Source organism: Mesocricetus auratus, unplaced genomic scaffold (genome assembly GCF_017639785.1).
Source record: "Mesocricetus auratus isolate SY011 unplaced genomic scaffold, BCM_Maur_2.0 Super-Scaffold_4256, whole genome shotgun sequence".
Lineage (NCBI taxonomy): Eukaryota > Metazoa > Chordata > Mammalia > Rodentia > Cricetidae > Mesocricetus > Mesocricetus auratus.
In genome coordinates, this window is record NW_024429182.1 from 22,827,256 (window position 1) to 22,846,772 (window position 19,517).

Genomic DNA, 19,517 nt, shown 5'->3' on the forward strand with positions numbered 1-19,517 from the left:
AGAATTGTGTACCCAAATAGATTCTACTAAAAGAACATGGGCATCAGTGGAGAATCACTTACCAGTAGGGCCAGGAGCTGTCTCTCTTCACACTCTTCAATTACATCTACGTGTAACTTCTCTTTAAATTTCTAAAATGGAAAAGCAATAGAAGTATGGAATTTCTACAAAGATTTCCATCTGATCCCTCGCCTATTAAAACCACTTCGGATACAGTTGAAACAGGCTACACATCTGTTACACACAAAGACATTCTGTATGGGAAGAGCCTTACAGCAAGTGACTAGGAAGAACTAGAACAAAGAAATATGGTTGAGTTCTCTCCTTTTCCAAAATGTAGTGGTAGCCATCTTAAGACCAAGCTATGGGTTTCAGGCCAGCAAGAGAGGAAAGAAGGAAACAGAATGGCTTGCATCTCCTTCTTTTTCAACTGCCCAATAGCAGTTGCACATGATTCACGCACGTGTTCTCATCTTTATCATCTCAATACTTTAGTCAGATGTCTTTTAACTCTTAATGGCCCCAGAAGCAAAACCAATACCTCACACCACACTACACCTGTATACACACTCAAAAAAGAAAAAACATAAAAAAAATCAAGGAATAAAAGTGATTATGTGGTCAGGCAGTGGTGGCACACACCTTTAATCCCAGCACTCAGGAGGCAGAGGCAGGTGGATCTCTGTGAGTTCAAGGCCAGTCTGGTCTACGGAGTGAGTTCTAGGACAGCCAAAGCTACACAGAGAAACCCTATCTCAAAATAAAACAAACAAACAAATCAAGAGATTATGTGATGTAGTTCCCCTTACTTTTGTAGTAATTGGAATATTGTCAGCAAAAATCCACTGGCTCTCTCAACAGAAGACAGTGGACTTGATCATGTGATTTGGTTTAGTCAGTGAGACTTCTAGAAGACTGCCATGTGAGCAAAGACTTTAAGTCCCCAGATTGCTGCTGGCCCACAAAAGTTGAGAAGTCATGGTACAAACTAGACTCACAGCTTGGTCACCAAGGCCAGTCAGAGTCCACAGCTATGTAAATAAAGCACAGCTGCTTACTGATGTAGGTAACTGAGATGATACACCAGTTGTTACACCGCATGGGAGGATAACGGCTGATTGATACATTGCTCTTCTTCAAAATACTGTTTTCTTTGCTAGTATACTTGAGTCTAGCTGTCACTGCTTCTGCTCCTACACCCCCAGGAGCTGTTTGTCACAAAGTGCTATTGGGACACTGCAGTCTGGATTTCCAGAAAGGCTAGCTCACTGGCTGAGCAGCTCCTCCCTGAACCTCACTGTGTCCCCTCTCCTTATCCCAGAACTAAGCCTCTTGTTGGCGTGACTTCCCAGTGACGAGGTGATTTCCAGAAGCTGAGGTTAAATGCCACCCGCCGTCCTCAGGACCGGACTCCCCACTTACCAAAATAGAGCCGATTTCATCAGGGGTGGCTTTTGTGTGGCTCATAACCATTTCCTGAGCTAGGTCCTTTCTGCTTTCCAGTTTGTTCACTCTCTCATAGGTGTCAGTGTTTAAAAGAGACCATCCAAGGAACTGGGTTAAAGTCTGAAGTGTAGGAAACCGTGAGTCAGGACCTCTAAAGTTAAAGAAAAGCTACTTTGTGCACAACAACATGCAGGCTTTCCCGTAGTGATCTCCCGTCCACCACGACCGACCCAATTATTTTTTTAAGATTACTTTTATTGTTGTAACTATTGTTGGAGGGTTTCATGTGTGCGTTTTGGTCAAGTTCACCCTCGATCTCTTCTTTCCAGTTTGCCTAGTGCGCCACCAGCGCTGGCCCCTCTCAACCCCGTGTGCTCTGTGCTTACACCCACTGGATCCACTGAGCGCTGCCCGCATGCGCGAGGGTGTGGGACCATCTACCGGAGCATGGGTAGCATCTCAGGGGCTCTTTCCCAAAGAAACTGACTCTTCTCCTGAAGCCACCAATTTACAATCGCTCCTCAGCTAAGGGGTGGGACTTCACGAACCCTTTCCCCACCCATGCTGACAACCCAGCTCTTTGTATCAACATCAGGAGAAAAAAAAAATCTGAATTTATTGCCCAAACAGTGAGACTGATTAAGCTTTGCTTTTCAAAGTGCCATGCCTTCAGAATATTCTACTGCAGGAAAGGAATTACAAACAGAATTAAAAAATAGGACCTAAAAATTAGGTAGGAGTTTGAGGTTAAAGATGGGAAAGATTATAAAAGAAGAAGGATATGGGATAAAAGTATTCTTTGCTGTTTTTATAGGATTGGAAAGAATTTGGGTGAAATCAAAACTTTATACTTGAACATAAAAGGTTTCAGTATATAGAAATCCAGAAACAGAAATGACACAGCAACAGCATCTTGATTACAGCCGTGAGACTCACGTCTTAGTGTTCTTTGGAATGTCATTCAGACCAAGGAGTATCTATGCAGCTGCTATCATTCCACGATGTTCAGATACATCTGTTGCTCTTCCCTAACTTACCTCGGTGATGTGCTCGTCATGCTCATCAAAGGGCTTCCCATCCTTCCTGTTGTAAAATGTTGCCACTCCCACAATGTCTTCTTTCTTGTTAACAATAGGAAGGGACAAGACGTTTTTAATGGTCCAGCCAGTTTCATCTACTGGTCCTTTCTATAAGCAATGAGGGAACTTAAATTACTTTAATATTTTCACTTTTTAATTTTGAAACAACTATAGATTTACAAGATGTTTCAAAAGAAGCATACAGAGAATTCCATGAACTCTTCATTCAGTTTCCACTGAGGGAAACATCTCCTGTAACTGCAGTACAATACCAATACCCAGGAAACAGACAATACAAAACCCATAGACCTTACTGCGGTCTCATTAGATTTATATGTGTCTTTGTGCTTGTGTGTTTGTTTATCTCTTATGAAAAATATCAACTGCTATTAGAATCAATTGAAATATCCCATTACTACAATATTCCCTTCCCACTATACCTACAACTACCACTATCCAACCTCCACTCAGCTTATTTTAAAGTAAATCCTGGGGTACACAGCTAGGATAAATATTCTAGGCTGTCCATTCAAATGTCCCAGCACTAGGGCAACTGTGTTCTGACACTATAACTTTCCCCTTTGCTCCCCACCCCTGGGGGTGGAAAGGGCTTCTTATCCATTTGTTATCTCTCTGCTTCCTTTGCAACATTTGTGTAGTTAATTTCACATGTTAGAGTCTCGCTGTTGAAGTACTTAGTGTAATTTCTATATAATCCATCAATATTGTCTTTAAGCTTATGGTATGTTCTGATTACTAAAAACTGTGAGACCCTATGACAGCCAAGACCCAAGCCAGTTGCAAGGAGTCAACCACAGGTCCTATGTCAATATGTCCCCATGCTCACTGGAGAGATGCACACAAATAGCTTCAGAAGTGTTTCTCAAAATGTGACCCAAGGACCACAGTGTTGTGGAATACTACTTTTAACTAGGCAAAGATGTGTGACATTTGTTTATGCTTTGGAATATTACTTGAATGTGTAAATGTGTGTTCCTTTTGTTTATGCTGCATCTATTTAATTATGTAAAGATGTGTTGCGTTAGTTTCACCTGGCCTGCCTAAGAGACCTGAGTGGTCTAATAAAGAACTGAATGTCCAGTAGCTAGGCAGAGAAAGGATGGGCAGGACTGGCAGAGAGAGAGAATATATGGGAGAAGAAAGCTAGTCTTGAAAGGAATGAGAGAAGAGAATGAGAAAGAGAGAGAGAAACACCAGGGACAAGAAACCAGGCAGAAGCCAGATATGAGATAGCATGAAAGTAAGATATAGAAAGAAAGAAGGTAAAAAAAAAGCCCTGAGGAAAAATATGGATGAAGAGAAACAGATTAAAATAAGAGCTAAGATAAGGATGAGCATTCATAACTAATAGTAAGTTTCCATGTCATGATTTGGAAGCTGGTTGGTGGCCTAAAAGAAAAAGCCTGGTACACCAGAAGCAATAGATTCTTTTAAAAATTTGTTTTTACATATAATTAAAAATTTTAGTTACATATTGCGGTAGTTTCAAAGAAAATGGCACTCCAAAGGGAGTGGCACTATTATGAGGTGTGACTTGTTGGAGTAGGTAAGGTTTTGTTGGAGGAAGTGTGTCACTGTGGAGGTGGGCTTTGAGGTCTCATATATGCTCAAGATACTGCCCAGTGTTGCAGACCACTTCCTGTTACCTGCGAAAGATGTGGAACCCTCAGCTCCTTCTCTCCAGCTCGATGTCTACCTGTATGCTACCATACCTCACAATGATGATAATGGACTAAACCTCTGAAAACGTTAAATCACCCCATTAAATGTTTTCCTTTATAAGAGTTGCCATGGTCATGGTGTCTCTTCACAGCAATAGAAACCCTAACTGAGACACATGTATATATGTGGGGTGGTGAGCGGGTGAGTGGACACATGTGTGTGTCTGTGTATGGGTTTGTGCATATACAAATAACCTGTTTATTATTCATCACCAGTCATTGTCCTTGGAGTGAAAAACAGAGAAACTAGACCTCAGTGTGTGGGCATTAAAAGTCAAAGCTTTAGAAAAAAGGATGCAGTTTATACAATGTTCCCAAGGTTCCATCCTTGGAAACAGCCCAGGAGCCATATCCCTGTCCTTCATGTGTAATCTAAAACCTTCCAAAACAAGCTTCACTAGCTGCTTCTGGATGCTTTAGTAAACGTCCATTTGCTACGTGTTCATTTTCATTTGTTTTGCTGTTCATTAGAGATTTTGACTGCAAATTCATAGAAGAAATCTAAAATTTAGGACAGAAACTTTAATTAAACAATTCTATGTACTTCTTCACCACTGTCTCAAACCCACCCCAGAGTTGAAGTTCTCTTTAAAGGAAGGCTTCATTTGTCTAATTCAAGGAACACTGACTGGTAAGCATAACAAAGACTCCCTGGCCAAAGATGCCTGGGCCTAATTCAGGACCTGTGAAAGTGACCTTACAGATGAAATTAGAGTTATCAGTCAGTTAACTGAGAAGCAGAAATTTCCCTGGATTTTACAGGAGGACGAATATAATAACCAAGAACCTTAAAAGCAGTGAAGTCAAAATCAGGGAAGGAACATCCCTCAGAGAAAGGTCTGGTGGTCCAGCTGCTGATGTGGAAGACAGAAGAGGCTGTGGACCATGGAATCCCAGCAGCTCAAAGGAACCAAGGGTCTGGGAAGGTCAGGACACAGACCCTTCCCTAGCATCTTCCCAGAGGAACACCATCCTCTGACATTGAGAGTTTAATATAGTATGAAACGTTTTGTGCTCTGGCCTTCAGAACAACAGGCTAATACTTGCCATGCTGTTTCCAGGGGTAAGGGGCGCTTTGTTGTTTGTTGTTGTTACAATGCTGTAGGAAACATATACATTGATCTCCAGGGAACACAATTTGAGAATCACAGCCCTCTGTTGGTTTGCTTCCCAAACAGCTCATTTTCAATGTTTGGTTTCACATTTTTTAGTTACAATAGAGAATAACGAGAATCGGGTAGGGTAAGAACGGGAAAGCAGAGAGTGAAAGGATGCTGATATTCCGTATGTCCTATCACATACATATCTGCTCTGGGGACTGGCACACAGGGCCTGCTTGGGAGGAGATGTGGGGAAAGAGCTGGGAGGTAGTTAGATAGAAGGGGTCCTCCCCCAGCTATGGAGAAAAGGATGGACACGAAGATGAGTAAAATCACCTCCCCACAGCTATGGAACAATACAGAGGGCTGCTGGGTTTTCCTAGATCAATATTGCCCAGGAAGGGGCCTGCCATACTCAGTCACCGTCTGGGAGGCAGGACCTTGGAACAAACATGAGTGCAGAGTCCAGCAGTCCTGAACCATTGGGGCACATTTCCGTGGGCACCACACTGAAATATGCTGGGTTTCTGGGAGATCGGTATAGACAGGGACTCCTGAAGGCACAGGGTCCCCCCCCCATCCTCTGTCTTCACAGTGTGGCTCCAGGGTCCCCTCAAGCCTCAGTGGGCACCTGCTAAAGCTGGGTGAGCTCCATCCTCAGATTCCACAGCAGCTGTCCCAGGTTCAGACACTTGAAAATTCGCGGTTCACCTTTCTTACGGGGGCAGTCTATCCTGGAACACAGTTGCTACAGATTTAGGGGCCAGGGCTGAGCACAACGCAATCCCAAGCAGGCTCCAGTTGCAGGAAGGGAGGGCCAAGAAGCAACAGGACCATATGGTGTTTGTGGGTTTCCACATCAGTAAGCAAAGGGATGGGCAGGCAGAGCCAGGGGAAACCTCCATTTAACCAAACAGCTGTGTACAGGTTTTCCCAAGACAGGGTTTAGTTTGCAGCTGTGGCAGGATCGCCCATACCCTAAGGAATCTGGCTCTTCCGTTCAGGCATCAATGGGACTCCGTGTGTCTACACAGCACAGAGGAAGGCAAACATTAGCCGTGATCCCTGGGGAGGACAGTCTCTACTCCTGACTCAGATCAGGAAACCCAGAACACCCAGAGTGCCAGCTTGCATAGAAGACAGGCTGTAGCAACCCGGTACAGCAATTTCATCTAGTTCTCCAAAGGGGCCAGGAAGCTCTGGCAGAGGTGATGAGCAGGTTCTTTTGGAGAATCAGATAAAGCTAGAAAGAAGATGAACTCCCAAATCCTATCATTGCTATCAACTCCTTTCTGCTGCTGTAATAGAATACCACAGGCTGGGAAAATTATTTAGAAAAAAAGTGAGTTTCTGTTTCTCAGTTTGAGAGACTGAGAGGTCTAAGAGCAGGCTCCGTAATCTCAGAGGCCAGCTCACTGCATCCTAGCAGGGCGGAGAGCATCACAGGGCCTGAAAGCGCCAGCTCATGTCTCTCTTCCTTTTCTTGGGAAGCTAGTGATGCCTTGTGCCTTCTGGCTTCACCCTCATCTATCCGCATCACTTCTAAATACACCAACCAAGGGAGAGTATGTGTGTGAATTTGCAGATTAAACTTTCAACACATGAACTCTAAGAGGTAACATTCAAACCACCGCTGTGACAGTGGGCAGAAGAGGGTTAGCCCAGACAGGTAATACAGAGGGGCTAGTTGGGGGGCTGTTCTGTGGTAAGTGGAGGAAGATTCTCCCAGAAGTGGATTTCTGAATGGTGGTTAAGAGGAGGGAAAATCCAGGGCCTGTAAGAATTTCTGTTTTCTTCTTGAGATCATAGTTACAGTACAGTGTAGGAAGGCTCCACAGGGCTGGGTTTGAGCCAATGTCTCCAGACAATCGTTCATGCACACAGAGCTATGGAGCCTCTGTCACACACCAATCTGTTGTTGCCCCTAGAGAACCAAGAATGGAAGGGAATGGGAGTGTGTCAGCATGCACGAGTGTCACACTCACACACACATACACTCACATTCACACACACATGCACTCACATTCACACACATTCACACACACTCACACACATTCACACACACACTCACACACACTCACACACATTCACACACACACTCACATTCACACACACTCACACATTCACACACACTCACACACATTCACACACACATACACTCACATTCACACACACACATACACTCACATTCACACACACTCACATTCACACACATTCACACACACTCACATTCACACACACTCACACACATTCACACACACACTCACATTCACACAAATTCACTCACACTCACACACACATACACTCACATTCACACACACACATGCACTCACATTCACACACATTCACACACACTCACATACACTCACACACACACTCACATTCACACACATTCACACACTCACACATTCACACACACATACACTCACATTCACACACACTCACACACATTCACACACACTCACATTCACACACATTCACACACACACACTCACATTCACACACATTCACACACATACTCACATTCACACACACTCACACATTCACACACACACTCACATTCACACACACTCACACATTCACACACACACTCACATTCACACACACTCACACATTCACACACACATACACTCACATTCACACACACATGCACTCACATTCACACACATTCACACACACTCACACACATTCACACACACTCACATTCACACACACTCACACATTCACACACTCACATTCACACACACTCACACACATTCACACACACACACTCACATTCACACACACTCACACATTCACACACACTCACATTCACACACACACTCACATTCACACACACTCACATTCACACACACTCACACACATTCACACACACACTCACATTCACACACACACTCACATTCACACACACACTCACATTCACACACACTCACACATTCACACACACACTCACATTCACACACACTCACATTCACACACATTCACACACACTCACACATTCACACACACTCACATTCACACACACTCACACACATTCACACACACTCACATTCACACACATTCACACACACACTCACATTCACACACACTCACACACATTCACACACACTCACACACATTCACACACACACTCACATTCACACACACTCACATTCACACACACTCACATTCACACACACTCACACATTCACACACACTCACATTCACACACACTCACATTCACACACACTCACACACATTCACACACACACTCACATTCACACACACTCCACACACTCACACACTCACATTCACACACACTCACACACATTCACACACACACTCACATTCACACACACTCACACATTCACACACACTCACATTCACACACACTCACACACATTCACACACACTCACATTCACACACATTCACACACACTCACACATTCACACACACTCACATTCACACACACTCACACACATTCACACACACACTCACATTCACACACACACTCACATTCACACACACACTCACATTCACACACACTCACACATTCACACACACACTCACATTCACACACACTCACATTCACACACATTCACACACACTCACACATTCACACACACTCACATTCACACACACTCACACACATTCACACACACTCACATTCACACACATTCACACACACACTCACATTCACACACACTCACACACATTCACACACACTCACACACATTCACACACACACTCACATTCACACACACTCACATTCACACACACTCACATTCACACACACTCACACATTCACACACACTCACATTCACACACACTCACATTCACACACACTCACACACATTCACACACACACTCACATTCACACACACTCCACACACTCACACACTCACATTCACACACACTCACACACATTCACACACACACTCACATTCACACACACTCACACATTCACACACACTCACATTCACACACACTCACACACATTCACACACACTCACATTCACACACATTCACACACACTCACACATTCACACACACTCACATTCACACACACTCACACACACTCACACTCACACACATACACTCACATTCACACACACATACACTCACATTCACACACACTCCACACACTCACACACGCCTTCCATTTCCTCTTATTTTCCTTCTCTTAGACCCCTTCTTCCTTAACTGAGGAATCTGCTTCTTGGTGGCCATTGGCCCAGCTAGAGTTTTGCAACTTGGGCTGCATGTGTGCCTGCTGACCACACCTAAGGCACAAGGAAAGCAGACTCTATGGATAAGGAGGCAGAGAGAGCACCCACCTTGCCTCCAGGGATGAGGCAGGGTCATGGCCACCTTACCTGAAATGTGAAGTACTCGTCTGCAGGGGCATTCAGCATGTTGCAGATCTGTGAAGCAGGAGACAGAGTCCTTCTGAAACATCGTGACAAGCCCACGGGGTTGGGGGGGGAGTGAGGAGTGTGTGTGGAGTCAGAGTTTCCCACTCGAATCTTGGCAGCTTGGTAAACACGTTAACACACACTCCCTAGGTTAGACCACATCTAGTTAGCCCAGGTTAGGCTCACTGAAGTCACTCCTCTTCTGCTACCTCCTGACTGACATCTAGTGCCATCTTGGCTCCTCTCTACTTTCCCACCTCCGAGTGATGTCCTTTGCCAAACAACTCCTCAGTCCAAGCAAAGGAGAAAGGTGAACGGAAAGACTGCCCTGCTAAGGCAGGTGTTAGCGGTGTGGGCCTGCTTTCTATTCTTTCATAAAATAAGGTGCCTGAGGGGTAAGAGGAAGCGGCCAGGCAGTGTTTTAGTCACTCCAAAGTAAGAATTCCCTATGAGAAACTGCTCTGACAGCCGGAATTCAGAGAATGCTGCTCAAGGCCATTTTGAGTTGCTCTGAATCATCTGTACCTGGGTCTTATTACAAACAAGTCTTAACAAAAGATTTAACACCAAGTTCAACAGACAGCATGCTAAGCCTGGATGGTAATGGCTGAGCTGTACTCTCCTTTCAAAGTTGAGGACATTGAAGTCCAAATGAGTTCAGGGCTCTGTTCAAATTCACTGGATGAAACTCAAATTGTCATCTCCAAAGAGGGCTGGTGGGATGGGTCCTCTGGGTAGGGTTTGGGGAGAACCTTGGGGTTGTATAAGTTGCCCATTCACCTGGTGTAAACACTTCTACTGTGGAGTGTGCAGGCTGCCAACACTTACCTGCTCACAAAATGCCTGGAAAAAAAACCTGACAGCTTTAGGCAAGTTCTGAAGGATTATCTCTCACCCGATACAAAGCTCCGTGAGCCACGGAAACTGCTAGGGTTAAGTGCTTTCTAAGAGTGGGTGAGACATATCTACTTTTTTTTACACTAGCCTTACAAGGAAAATGTGAAGATCTTCCAAAGCTTTTAGTTATTTTGGTGCATATTTTCTTTGGGTTTTTTGTTTGTTTACTTGTTTTTTGTGTGAGTCTGGATTTCCCTATGCTGCTCTGCAGTGTGTGGGATTAGCAATGCCTTATAGTCACCCTCCTCACTGCCAGGATCACAGGCACGCACTCCCCCCACACACTGCATCTAGCTGTTTCTATGGGTATTGGTAGTTTAAGAATTTGAGGACTCTTCAGTGCCATTATTAATTTCATTATCTAATTTGAATGTTTGGCATTGTCTCATGGACCACGGACCTCGAAAGTGTGGCTTAAAGATGCAATACCATCAGCCCTTTTCTTCTAATCTTTCTGTCATGGACATGCTTTTCTGCCTTTTCTATGAGGTCTTGGAGAAAATGCCCATGGTCATTAACACCGGAGAGCATTTGAGATGGACTTGACCTATCTAGAGTCACAACCCTTGACTTCTAAATACCCCACTTTAAATGGACGTCTGAAAATAATGCACTTGAGAAGTAGATGAATCTTTCTTAAGTTAACTAAGTATTTTCACATAATTTCAATGCTCTGATTAACTTACATTGTCTTTTCCTAGCTGCCTTCCCTTTCTCCTGTGCCAAAGAAAGTGGTCATCTCACCCTTATCTAATGTGTTCTTGGTTCAGCTCTTGTGTTTACTTTCTAACGGATAAGAGTTTTACACATTGGTGTTTAGTATTTAAGTTTGTCTAATGACTTACAAATCCATTTTCAGCAACGTATGTTGGCAATCCACTGAGGAGTGTCCAGTGGTCTGCAGGCGGTGACCTTGGAGAAGATTAGAAAAGTCATTGGCATATATAGAAATGATCAGGTACGAAACCCCAGGGGCAACTCCTATGGCTACTTCAGGGAAACACGCACGGAATCACGTTGATCTCTTCTTTTCCATGTAAAATGTAATCGATGATTTTATAGAAGATGATTTCCTAGGAGGGAAGGAGATTGTGGGTACAATATTACTTCCCAAAGAAAACAATCATCACTAGAGAATGTGTGCTTTGAAATTCTTATAAATAGCACCAGTAGCCAGGTGGTGGTGCATGACTTTAATTCCAGCACTCGGGAGACAGAGGCAGGCAGATCTCTGTGAATTCAATACCAGCCTGGTCTACAGAGTAAATTCCAGGACAGCCAGGGTTGTTACACAGAGAAATCCTGTCTTGAAAAACAAAACAAGCGACAACATTGTGCCAGTGGCTCTGACGCCTCCCTGATGACAAGAACTGCAGACCCACCCTCCACGCCTGGGGTTTGTGGAAAAGGAAAGCAAGAGTTTAATGAGATGTTACAGTCTACCCTGCTGTACAGGACAGAGCTTGTCAGAGTCCCAATGAAGTTTCTTTCCTCCATGCCCTTCAGCTTCTTGGCATTATACCCAGACAGCACTAAAGAAGATGTTTGAATTTACCCTGCCATCTGGAGTCTTTGGTCCTCTATAAGGTTCGACTTCTCCAAGCTTGATTGGCCACTCATCATAAAATTCCTGGAGGCAATTATATTTAAACATTATTAAACAAACTGTCCCACCATTCACCATACCTGACCTAAAGTATATGCACTCTCATACTTTATGTTAATTTACATAGTTCTGGAATTTTAGACTTGAAAAACAATAACCCTATAATTCTCAGTAATATTGCCCATGAACCTGTGACTATGTCCAAGTTCCTTAGCTTTTATTCATCTATAAAATGGGGATAGTACAACTTCAGCTTGCTGTGAAGATTAAATGAACAATATGTGCCAAACACTTGCTAATGGTTCAAAGAATTCCATGTATAGCGTCTGTTTTGTAGACAACCAAATTGAGACCAGGTAGGTTAAGAAATTTAGTTAAGGTCACTCAGAGCAGCCAGCAGTATCAATTGCCTTAACTAACACCTGTTCTCCTCCATGTTGCTAGTTAAGAAATTTAGTTAAGGTCACTCAGAGCAGCCAGCAGTATCAATTGCCTTAACTAACCCTGTTCTCCTCCATGTTGCTAGTTAAGAAATTTAGTTAAGGTCACTCAGAGCAGCCAGCAGTATCAATTGCCTTAACTAACACCTGTTCTCCTCCATGTTGCTAGTTGGACCCCATTTCATTTGGCTACCAAGGGGTAATTTGCTCAGGAAAGAAAGGCATATCCCATAGAGGTCTATGCGACGCACCCAGATTAATTTCAAGCATGTGTCTCAGTTTAGACCAGTGAATGGGGTCGGGGGAATATGCTGAAGCGCTAAGATGAAGGTGTTCTTCGGATGGAAAGTGATGTTTCCCTTATATCCAGAAGCATCCTAAGCTGCTGTTAGAACCTCGATCTTCTGCTGCCTGGTCCTATGTTACCTGCTTAGAACACTGACTTTGAAAAGCAACTGCCAGTCACATGAGTAGTAAGAAATATAAATGGTACCGAGTAAGTTATATTGAAATCCCAACCTTCCAAGAGAATTAAAGATGAGTGTGGGCATCTTACTGTGAATAATATTAATTGTTCCTTTCTTTCTATGTTAGAATAATTGTTTAAGTAAAAAATGTCAAATAAGTACTAACATTCATTTCACACCTACAATGTACTCAGTGCCTTATAGCTCCCAGATTTTCAAAGCTGAAAAAAAGAGAAGTTCCTACTTTGCTGATGAGAGAGCCAAGAACCAGCACAATGGAAAACCTTACTGACATGAAGGACAGAGTGCTGACAGTGCCTGCCTTGGAGCCCTGCGTTAGAGCCATAGCAATATCAAGTCCTGTGTTAGAGCCATAGCAACCTCAGGCCCTGCATTAGAGCCGTAGCAACATAGACAGTGTGGTATCAGCACAGGAGAGAGAAATCAGAATGTGGAAGAGAGAGGAGAAGCGGACCCACACAAACATAACCAACTGGTCTTTGGCAGAAGAGCAAAGAATAATGAGATAAGCTCAAATTTTATTGGAACAATGGTATCCAGGAAGAAAAGAAATCTTGTTTCTTTAATAAAAATAACTCCGAATTACTTACAGATCTATTAACTATAAACAAAAAACTATAAGAATTCTGGAAGTTGACATGGGAGAAAAATCTAGATGAGCTTGAGTTTGGAGAGACTTTTTAGACACAGAACTAGGGCACAATATATACAGAAAAAGGTATTGGACGGTATTAATTTAAAAAATTTGCTATAGAAATGTTCCTCACAAAAATATGAAAAGACTGAGGGAAAACATTTGTAATACAGGACTAGTATCCAGAATATTCTCTAATTTTCTCAGACTGTCTAAAGTTCTAGTTATTCTCTTGCCTCCAGAGTGCTGGGATTGTAAATACACACTATCACTTCTGGTTGCTGGAAGCAGAGAAGTCAGCTTAAAAATGGGCAAGAGATCTGAATAGACATTTCACCAGATGAGAAATACCATGGAAAGTAAGCACATGAAAACTGTTCAACATTTTATGTGGCCGGGGACTGCAAATTCAAACAGTGATGTACCACTACATGTCTTGAAATGGATGAAACCCAAATACAGAGAGCACTAACTCTTGGGAAGAATGTAAATATGCAAAAGGACAGTCACTTGGGAAGACAGAGTGACAGTGCTTTACAAACAGTCTCCCTGGATTATCAAACAACTGGACTTTCTACCATTTACTCAAGTGAGTTGAAAATATTTATATTCAAAAACCCATACATGATGCAGCTTTATTCATGATCACCCCCAAATTAGAAGCAACCATAATGTCCTTCACTACGTGAGAAACAGGGTGCCTTAGGATGCACTACTATTCACTAACAAAAATACATGATCTCTAGCAAGGATGTGGAGTTGACCTAAATGTCCAGCAGCAAATTAATGGATAAAGAAAATGTAGAGCATATACTCAATGAGATACTGTCCAACCAGAAAAGACAAGAAACAAAACATGTGTGATTGTGACAGTGTTGGTAAACCTGGAGAGCTATGCTAAGAGAAACTGGCTAGGCACTGAAAGACACACATGTGGTTCAATGTGCATGTGCAACCTGAAAGTCAAACACAGAAGCAGAGGGTAGAGTGTAGTTACCAGAAGCTTGGGAGTAGGCCATTGTCAGGACAGGAAGGAGCTGCGCAAATACCACAGCATTCCAGCCAGGCAGTAAGTTTGCAGGATTTATTACAGAAAAACACAACCAAAGTCACTAGGTACTATATACTTGAAAGCTGTTAAAAGACTAGATTTAAATGGTATGACCACTATGTAAAGTAATCAACATGTCAACCACTTTACTGTAATCTTATAATGTATGAAAATATCACACTGCACCCCATAAATAAGTGCAACTATCACTTTTTAAATCTTAAGATATAAAAATTTTAAATGAGTTATCAGAAAGTTAGGCATGGTAGCACATGCCTGTAGTTCTAGAACTCAGAAGGCTAAGACAGGAGCATTGTCTTAAATTTGAGGCTAATCCGGGCTAAATATAGTGAATACTAGGCCATTTGGGGCTACATATTGAGAAGATAGCAGAAGGCACTTTAGAGAAGGAGCTTAAGAGAGACAAATGAGAGGCAGCCTCAGAGCATCCATGTTTGTAACCTGTGTCTCCTCCCGGCTTTCCCTCCCTCCTCTTCCATCCCACCTATGTTTAGTACCCAAGGCCATCTTAGCAGGCCGTCTCAACTCTGTTCCTGCCCTATATGGCTTGCTTTCCTTCTCATTTTAGATTTCCCTTTCCTTTTTCTTTTGCTCTTTTCTCTTCCCAGAGAACATGATCTGCCTGGCTTGCAGGGTCCCTGTGTCCCAGCCTTCTGAGACAAGACTATTCTTCGTTGTCCTACAGCATGTCTTTTTTCCCCTTCAGTCTGCCTCTCACCTAAATTACCTCATTGCCCTGACATCTCCCTCTTCCACTTTTTTCTGTGTCCCCAGTACTAACCACATGTTTACTGTGATTTCTTCTTGTGCTCCCTGACACTGCTGGCACCTATGATAACTAATCTAGTAAAACACATAGTGTTATCAACACCCTTTATTTCCTAAAGTGATTAGTATTTAAGGAGTGATTGTGGCACAATAAACTATTATTATATTTTCTTAGTGCATCTACCTACCTCTGGATATCAATTGTTGTTACAGGATAGGGCTGGGAATAGAGTCTGGTTCCCTGGTGTTTTACAAAGAAGAATGATGCCTCAACTTCCTATGACCCAGCCTCTTCTGGATATCGCTAACACTCCCAACTGGAGGGAATAAAAAGGTGACCTAAATTCAAAATAGTTTTTTAAAAATACAATCAACAACCTAATTCCTGATACACAAATCTCAATACAAAACATATGAAAACTCAAGACAGCATGTCCCTTCCAAAACCTAGCAAATGCCATAGTAAATGCCCCCAATGACAATGACTTACATGAAATTGTGGACAAAGAACTTCCAAAGGAGTAAGGATAAATATATTCAAAGAAATGAAAGAAGACAAAGGTAGATGTCTGAGTAAATTTTGTGAGAACATAGAAACAGTTGGATAAAATAAGGAAGTCAATGTAAGATATGAAAATGAAGTGTGATAAAGAGACAAACATACTAAAGAAAAACCAAACTGAAAAGGTGCTGGAAATGAAAGTTTCACTTAGTCAAATAAAATGTTCAATGGACAACCTCACTAATAGAATGGTTCACAGGAAGAGGGAACATCAGGACTTGGAGACAAGATATAGAAGCTGGTACATTCAGTTGAAAACAACAACAAATTTACATACAAAGAGAATACACAAGAATTTGGGATGCCACGAAAAGATCAAATCTATTAATTATGGGCATAGAAGGAGAATAGTATCATGCAAAAGGCATAGAAAATGTTTTCAATACAATCAGCAGAAAATTGCCTAAACCTAGAGAAAGAGAGGTCCATCTAAGTAGAAGAGGCATACAGAAATCCAAATAGGCGAGACCATGAAAAATAACAACAGCAAATCCCTACATCACATCACAGTTAAAACACTGACTGACTAGATAGCACAAGGAACACAGCAGCAAGAGAGAAAAATGACACACACAAAAACAGGCTCATGAGAATAACAGCTGACCTCTCAAAAGAAGCTTCCAAAGCCAAAGGGCAGGGAAAAGTGTATTTTAAATTCTGAAAAACATCAGCTGCCAACCCAGCTTCTATACCCTGTAAAATTATCTACTACAATTGATGTAGAAATGAAAGCATTAGTGATAAGAGCAGGCTAAAGGAGTGTGTGATTGCTAAGCCAACTCTGCAGAGGATATTGGGCAGAATTTTTCAGACTGAAGAAAATGGTAAACACACTTATGGCCGGTAGGGAAAAAGGGGGGTATAACTGTGGTTAAACAAATGAGAATTAGCGAAACACCAGATGCTACATGATCAACAAAATGACATGAATTATTACACACCTTTAAATAACAACTCTTCAATGTCTTAGTTCCCAAATCAGAAGAGAAAAAAAATCCATTTTGTTTCTGCCTCCAAGAAACACACTTTGCCTTAAAAAACAGGTTCTGTATAATGGCAAAGGAATGGAAAAAGGTATTCCAAGCAAAAGGAATGGGAGTCAATATCTTTGCATTTAACAACATAGAGTTTAAACCAATTTAACTCAAAGGAGATCAAGAAGGTTGTTAAAACATCCATCAAAAGGATGTTTCCTTTCTGTAAATTAATTATATAAGAAATAAGAGAATAATTTAGATCGTAGACATTGCAAATCAAGTTTCCTTTTCAAAAGGACATTTGCAATTCTAAATGTACATACAGCAAACATAGGTGCACACAATTTCATAAAATGCTATGTAAAGTCACAGGTTAACCGTAACACAGTAGTGGTTATTTTAATATCCTACGCATACCAATAAACAGGTCATCCTGACAAGAAATATGGAGATCAGGGAGTTATGTGACAACCTACATGAAATGGATTAAAAAGATGTCTCCAGAACATTCTATCTAAACACTACAGAATATACATTCTTCTCAGCAATCCATGGAACTTTCTCTAAAATAAGATCACATTTTAGGGCACAATGCGAGTGGATTACTTTTCTGTTGCTGTGTAAAATATCACGACCAAAAGCATCTGAAGGAAGAAAGGCTTTATTTTAGCTTATAGTTTCAGAGGGACAGAGTCCATGATGGCAGGAAAGGCATGGCTTGGTGGCAGGAGCAGGAAGCTGAGGGATCACATGTGCACTCACACATGGAAGGCAAAAAGAGAGAACAGGAAGTGGGCAAGACTATAAACCTCAAACCTCCTCCTTCCACCACCAGGGATGGACTGCCTCCAGAGAGGCTCCACTTCTTAAGGTTGCATAGTCTTCAAAAACAGCACTACAAACTGGAGAACAAGGGTTAACATATACAAACCCATGAAAGACATCGTTCATTCAAACCACCATATATCAGCAAATATATGACAATTGAAGTAGCCGCTTGTATCACATCTGACAACATTGAATAATGCTAGAAATCAACAGTAAGATAATGCCTAGAAAACACACAAGCTTAGGGAAATGACAACTGAATGATGATTGGGTCACTAAAGAAGAAAATTAGAAAATTGCTAGAATTGAAAGAAAGTGAAGATATACCCAAAGCAGTGGGACACAATGGAAGTAGTTCTAAAAGGAAATCACAGCTGTAAGTGCCTACATTAAAAACACACACACACACACACACACAGATTTCTCAAACAGGCAACTTAGGATGCACCTTAGGGCCTTGAAAAATCAAGAACAAGTAAACCCAAAAGGAGTACACAAAAAGAAAAAATTGTGGAAGAAATGAAATAAAATTTAAAAATGCAAACAATCAATGAAACGAACAGTTGGATCTTTCAAAAGATAAACAGGAGTAACAAACTGTTAGCCAAACCAACAGATCTGTGTGTGTGTGTGTGTGTGTGTGTGTGTGAGTGAGAGAGAGAGAGAGACTGAGAGACAGAGAGAGAGAGACAGAGAGAGAGACTGAGAGAGAGAGAGAGACAGAGAGAGAGAGACAGAGAGAGACTGAGAGAGACAGAGAGAGAGACAGAGAGAGAGAGACAGAGAGAGAGAGACTGAGAGAGAGAGACTGAGAGAGAGAGACTGAGAGAGAGAGACAGAGAGAGAGAGAGACTGAGAGAGAGAGAGACTGAGAGAGAGAGAGACTGAGAGAGAGAGACTGAGAGAGAGAGAGACTGAGAGACAGAGAGAGAGAGAGACTGAGAGAGAGAGACAGAGAGAGAGAGAGAGAGACGATACGCCCATGTTAATAAAACTGGAGAAGAAAAAGTGGGATACTACAACAGCTACCATGAAAATTTAAATAAAATTTAAATTTACATAAAAACTACTAAGAACATTTATATTCAACAAAACAAGGGGGTGCCTAAAGAAATTAGTGAGTTAGATGAGTATGACCTCCCTATCAAAATTAAACCAAGAGAGATAAGTAATTTAAACAGGTGTATAGGAAACAACAAGATTCAAGCAGTAATAAAAAAATGTCTCCAAACTAAAAGAAAAGTGCAGGCCAAGGTAGATTCACTACAGAACTATAGCAGACCTCTGCAAACAGCTAACACCAATCCTTTCAAATTATTCCACAAAACAGAGAAGGAAGAAATGTTTCTAAACTTATTTTGCAAAACCAGTATTATCAAGTTACCCTGGTATCCAAATAACACACACATACACGTACTCATTACAGGTCAGTTTCCCGGATACACATAGATGCAAAGGTTCCAAATAAAATATTTGCAAACTA

At 41.9% G+C, this 19,517-nt stretch overlaps 1 protein-coding gene across 2 annotated transcripts in view; it reads right to left on the reverse strand.

The window, feature by feature from the left end:
* Pde6c (phosphodiesterase 6C) overlaps positions 1-19,517 on the reverse strand; it is a 49,121-nt gene that overhangs the window by 22,805 nt on the left and 6,799 nt on the right. For both annotated transcript variants that reach the window (XM_005063635.2, XM_021224718.2), the window contains 7 exons: positions 12,215-12,289; positions 11,668-11,732; positions 11,505-11,571; positions 9,724-9,771; positions 2,484-2,633; positions 1,423-1,566; positions 63-131 (listed from right to left, as the gene is read on the reverse strand). In XM_005063635.2, coding sequence (XP_005063692.1) covers positions 63-131; positions 1,423-1,566; positions 2,484-2,633; positions 9,724-9,771; positions 11,505-11,571; positions 11,668-11,732; positions 12,215-12,289 — 618 coding nt within the window. The remainder of the gene's footprint in view (positions 1-62; positions 132-1,422; positions 1,567-2,483; positions 2,634-9,723; positions 9,772-11,504; positions 11,572-11,667; positions 11,733-12,214; positions 12,290-19,517) is intronic.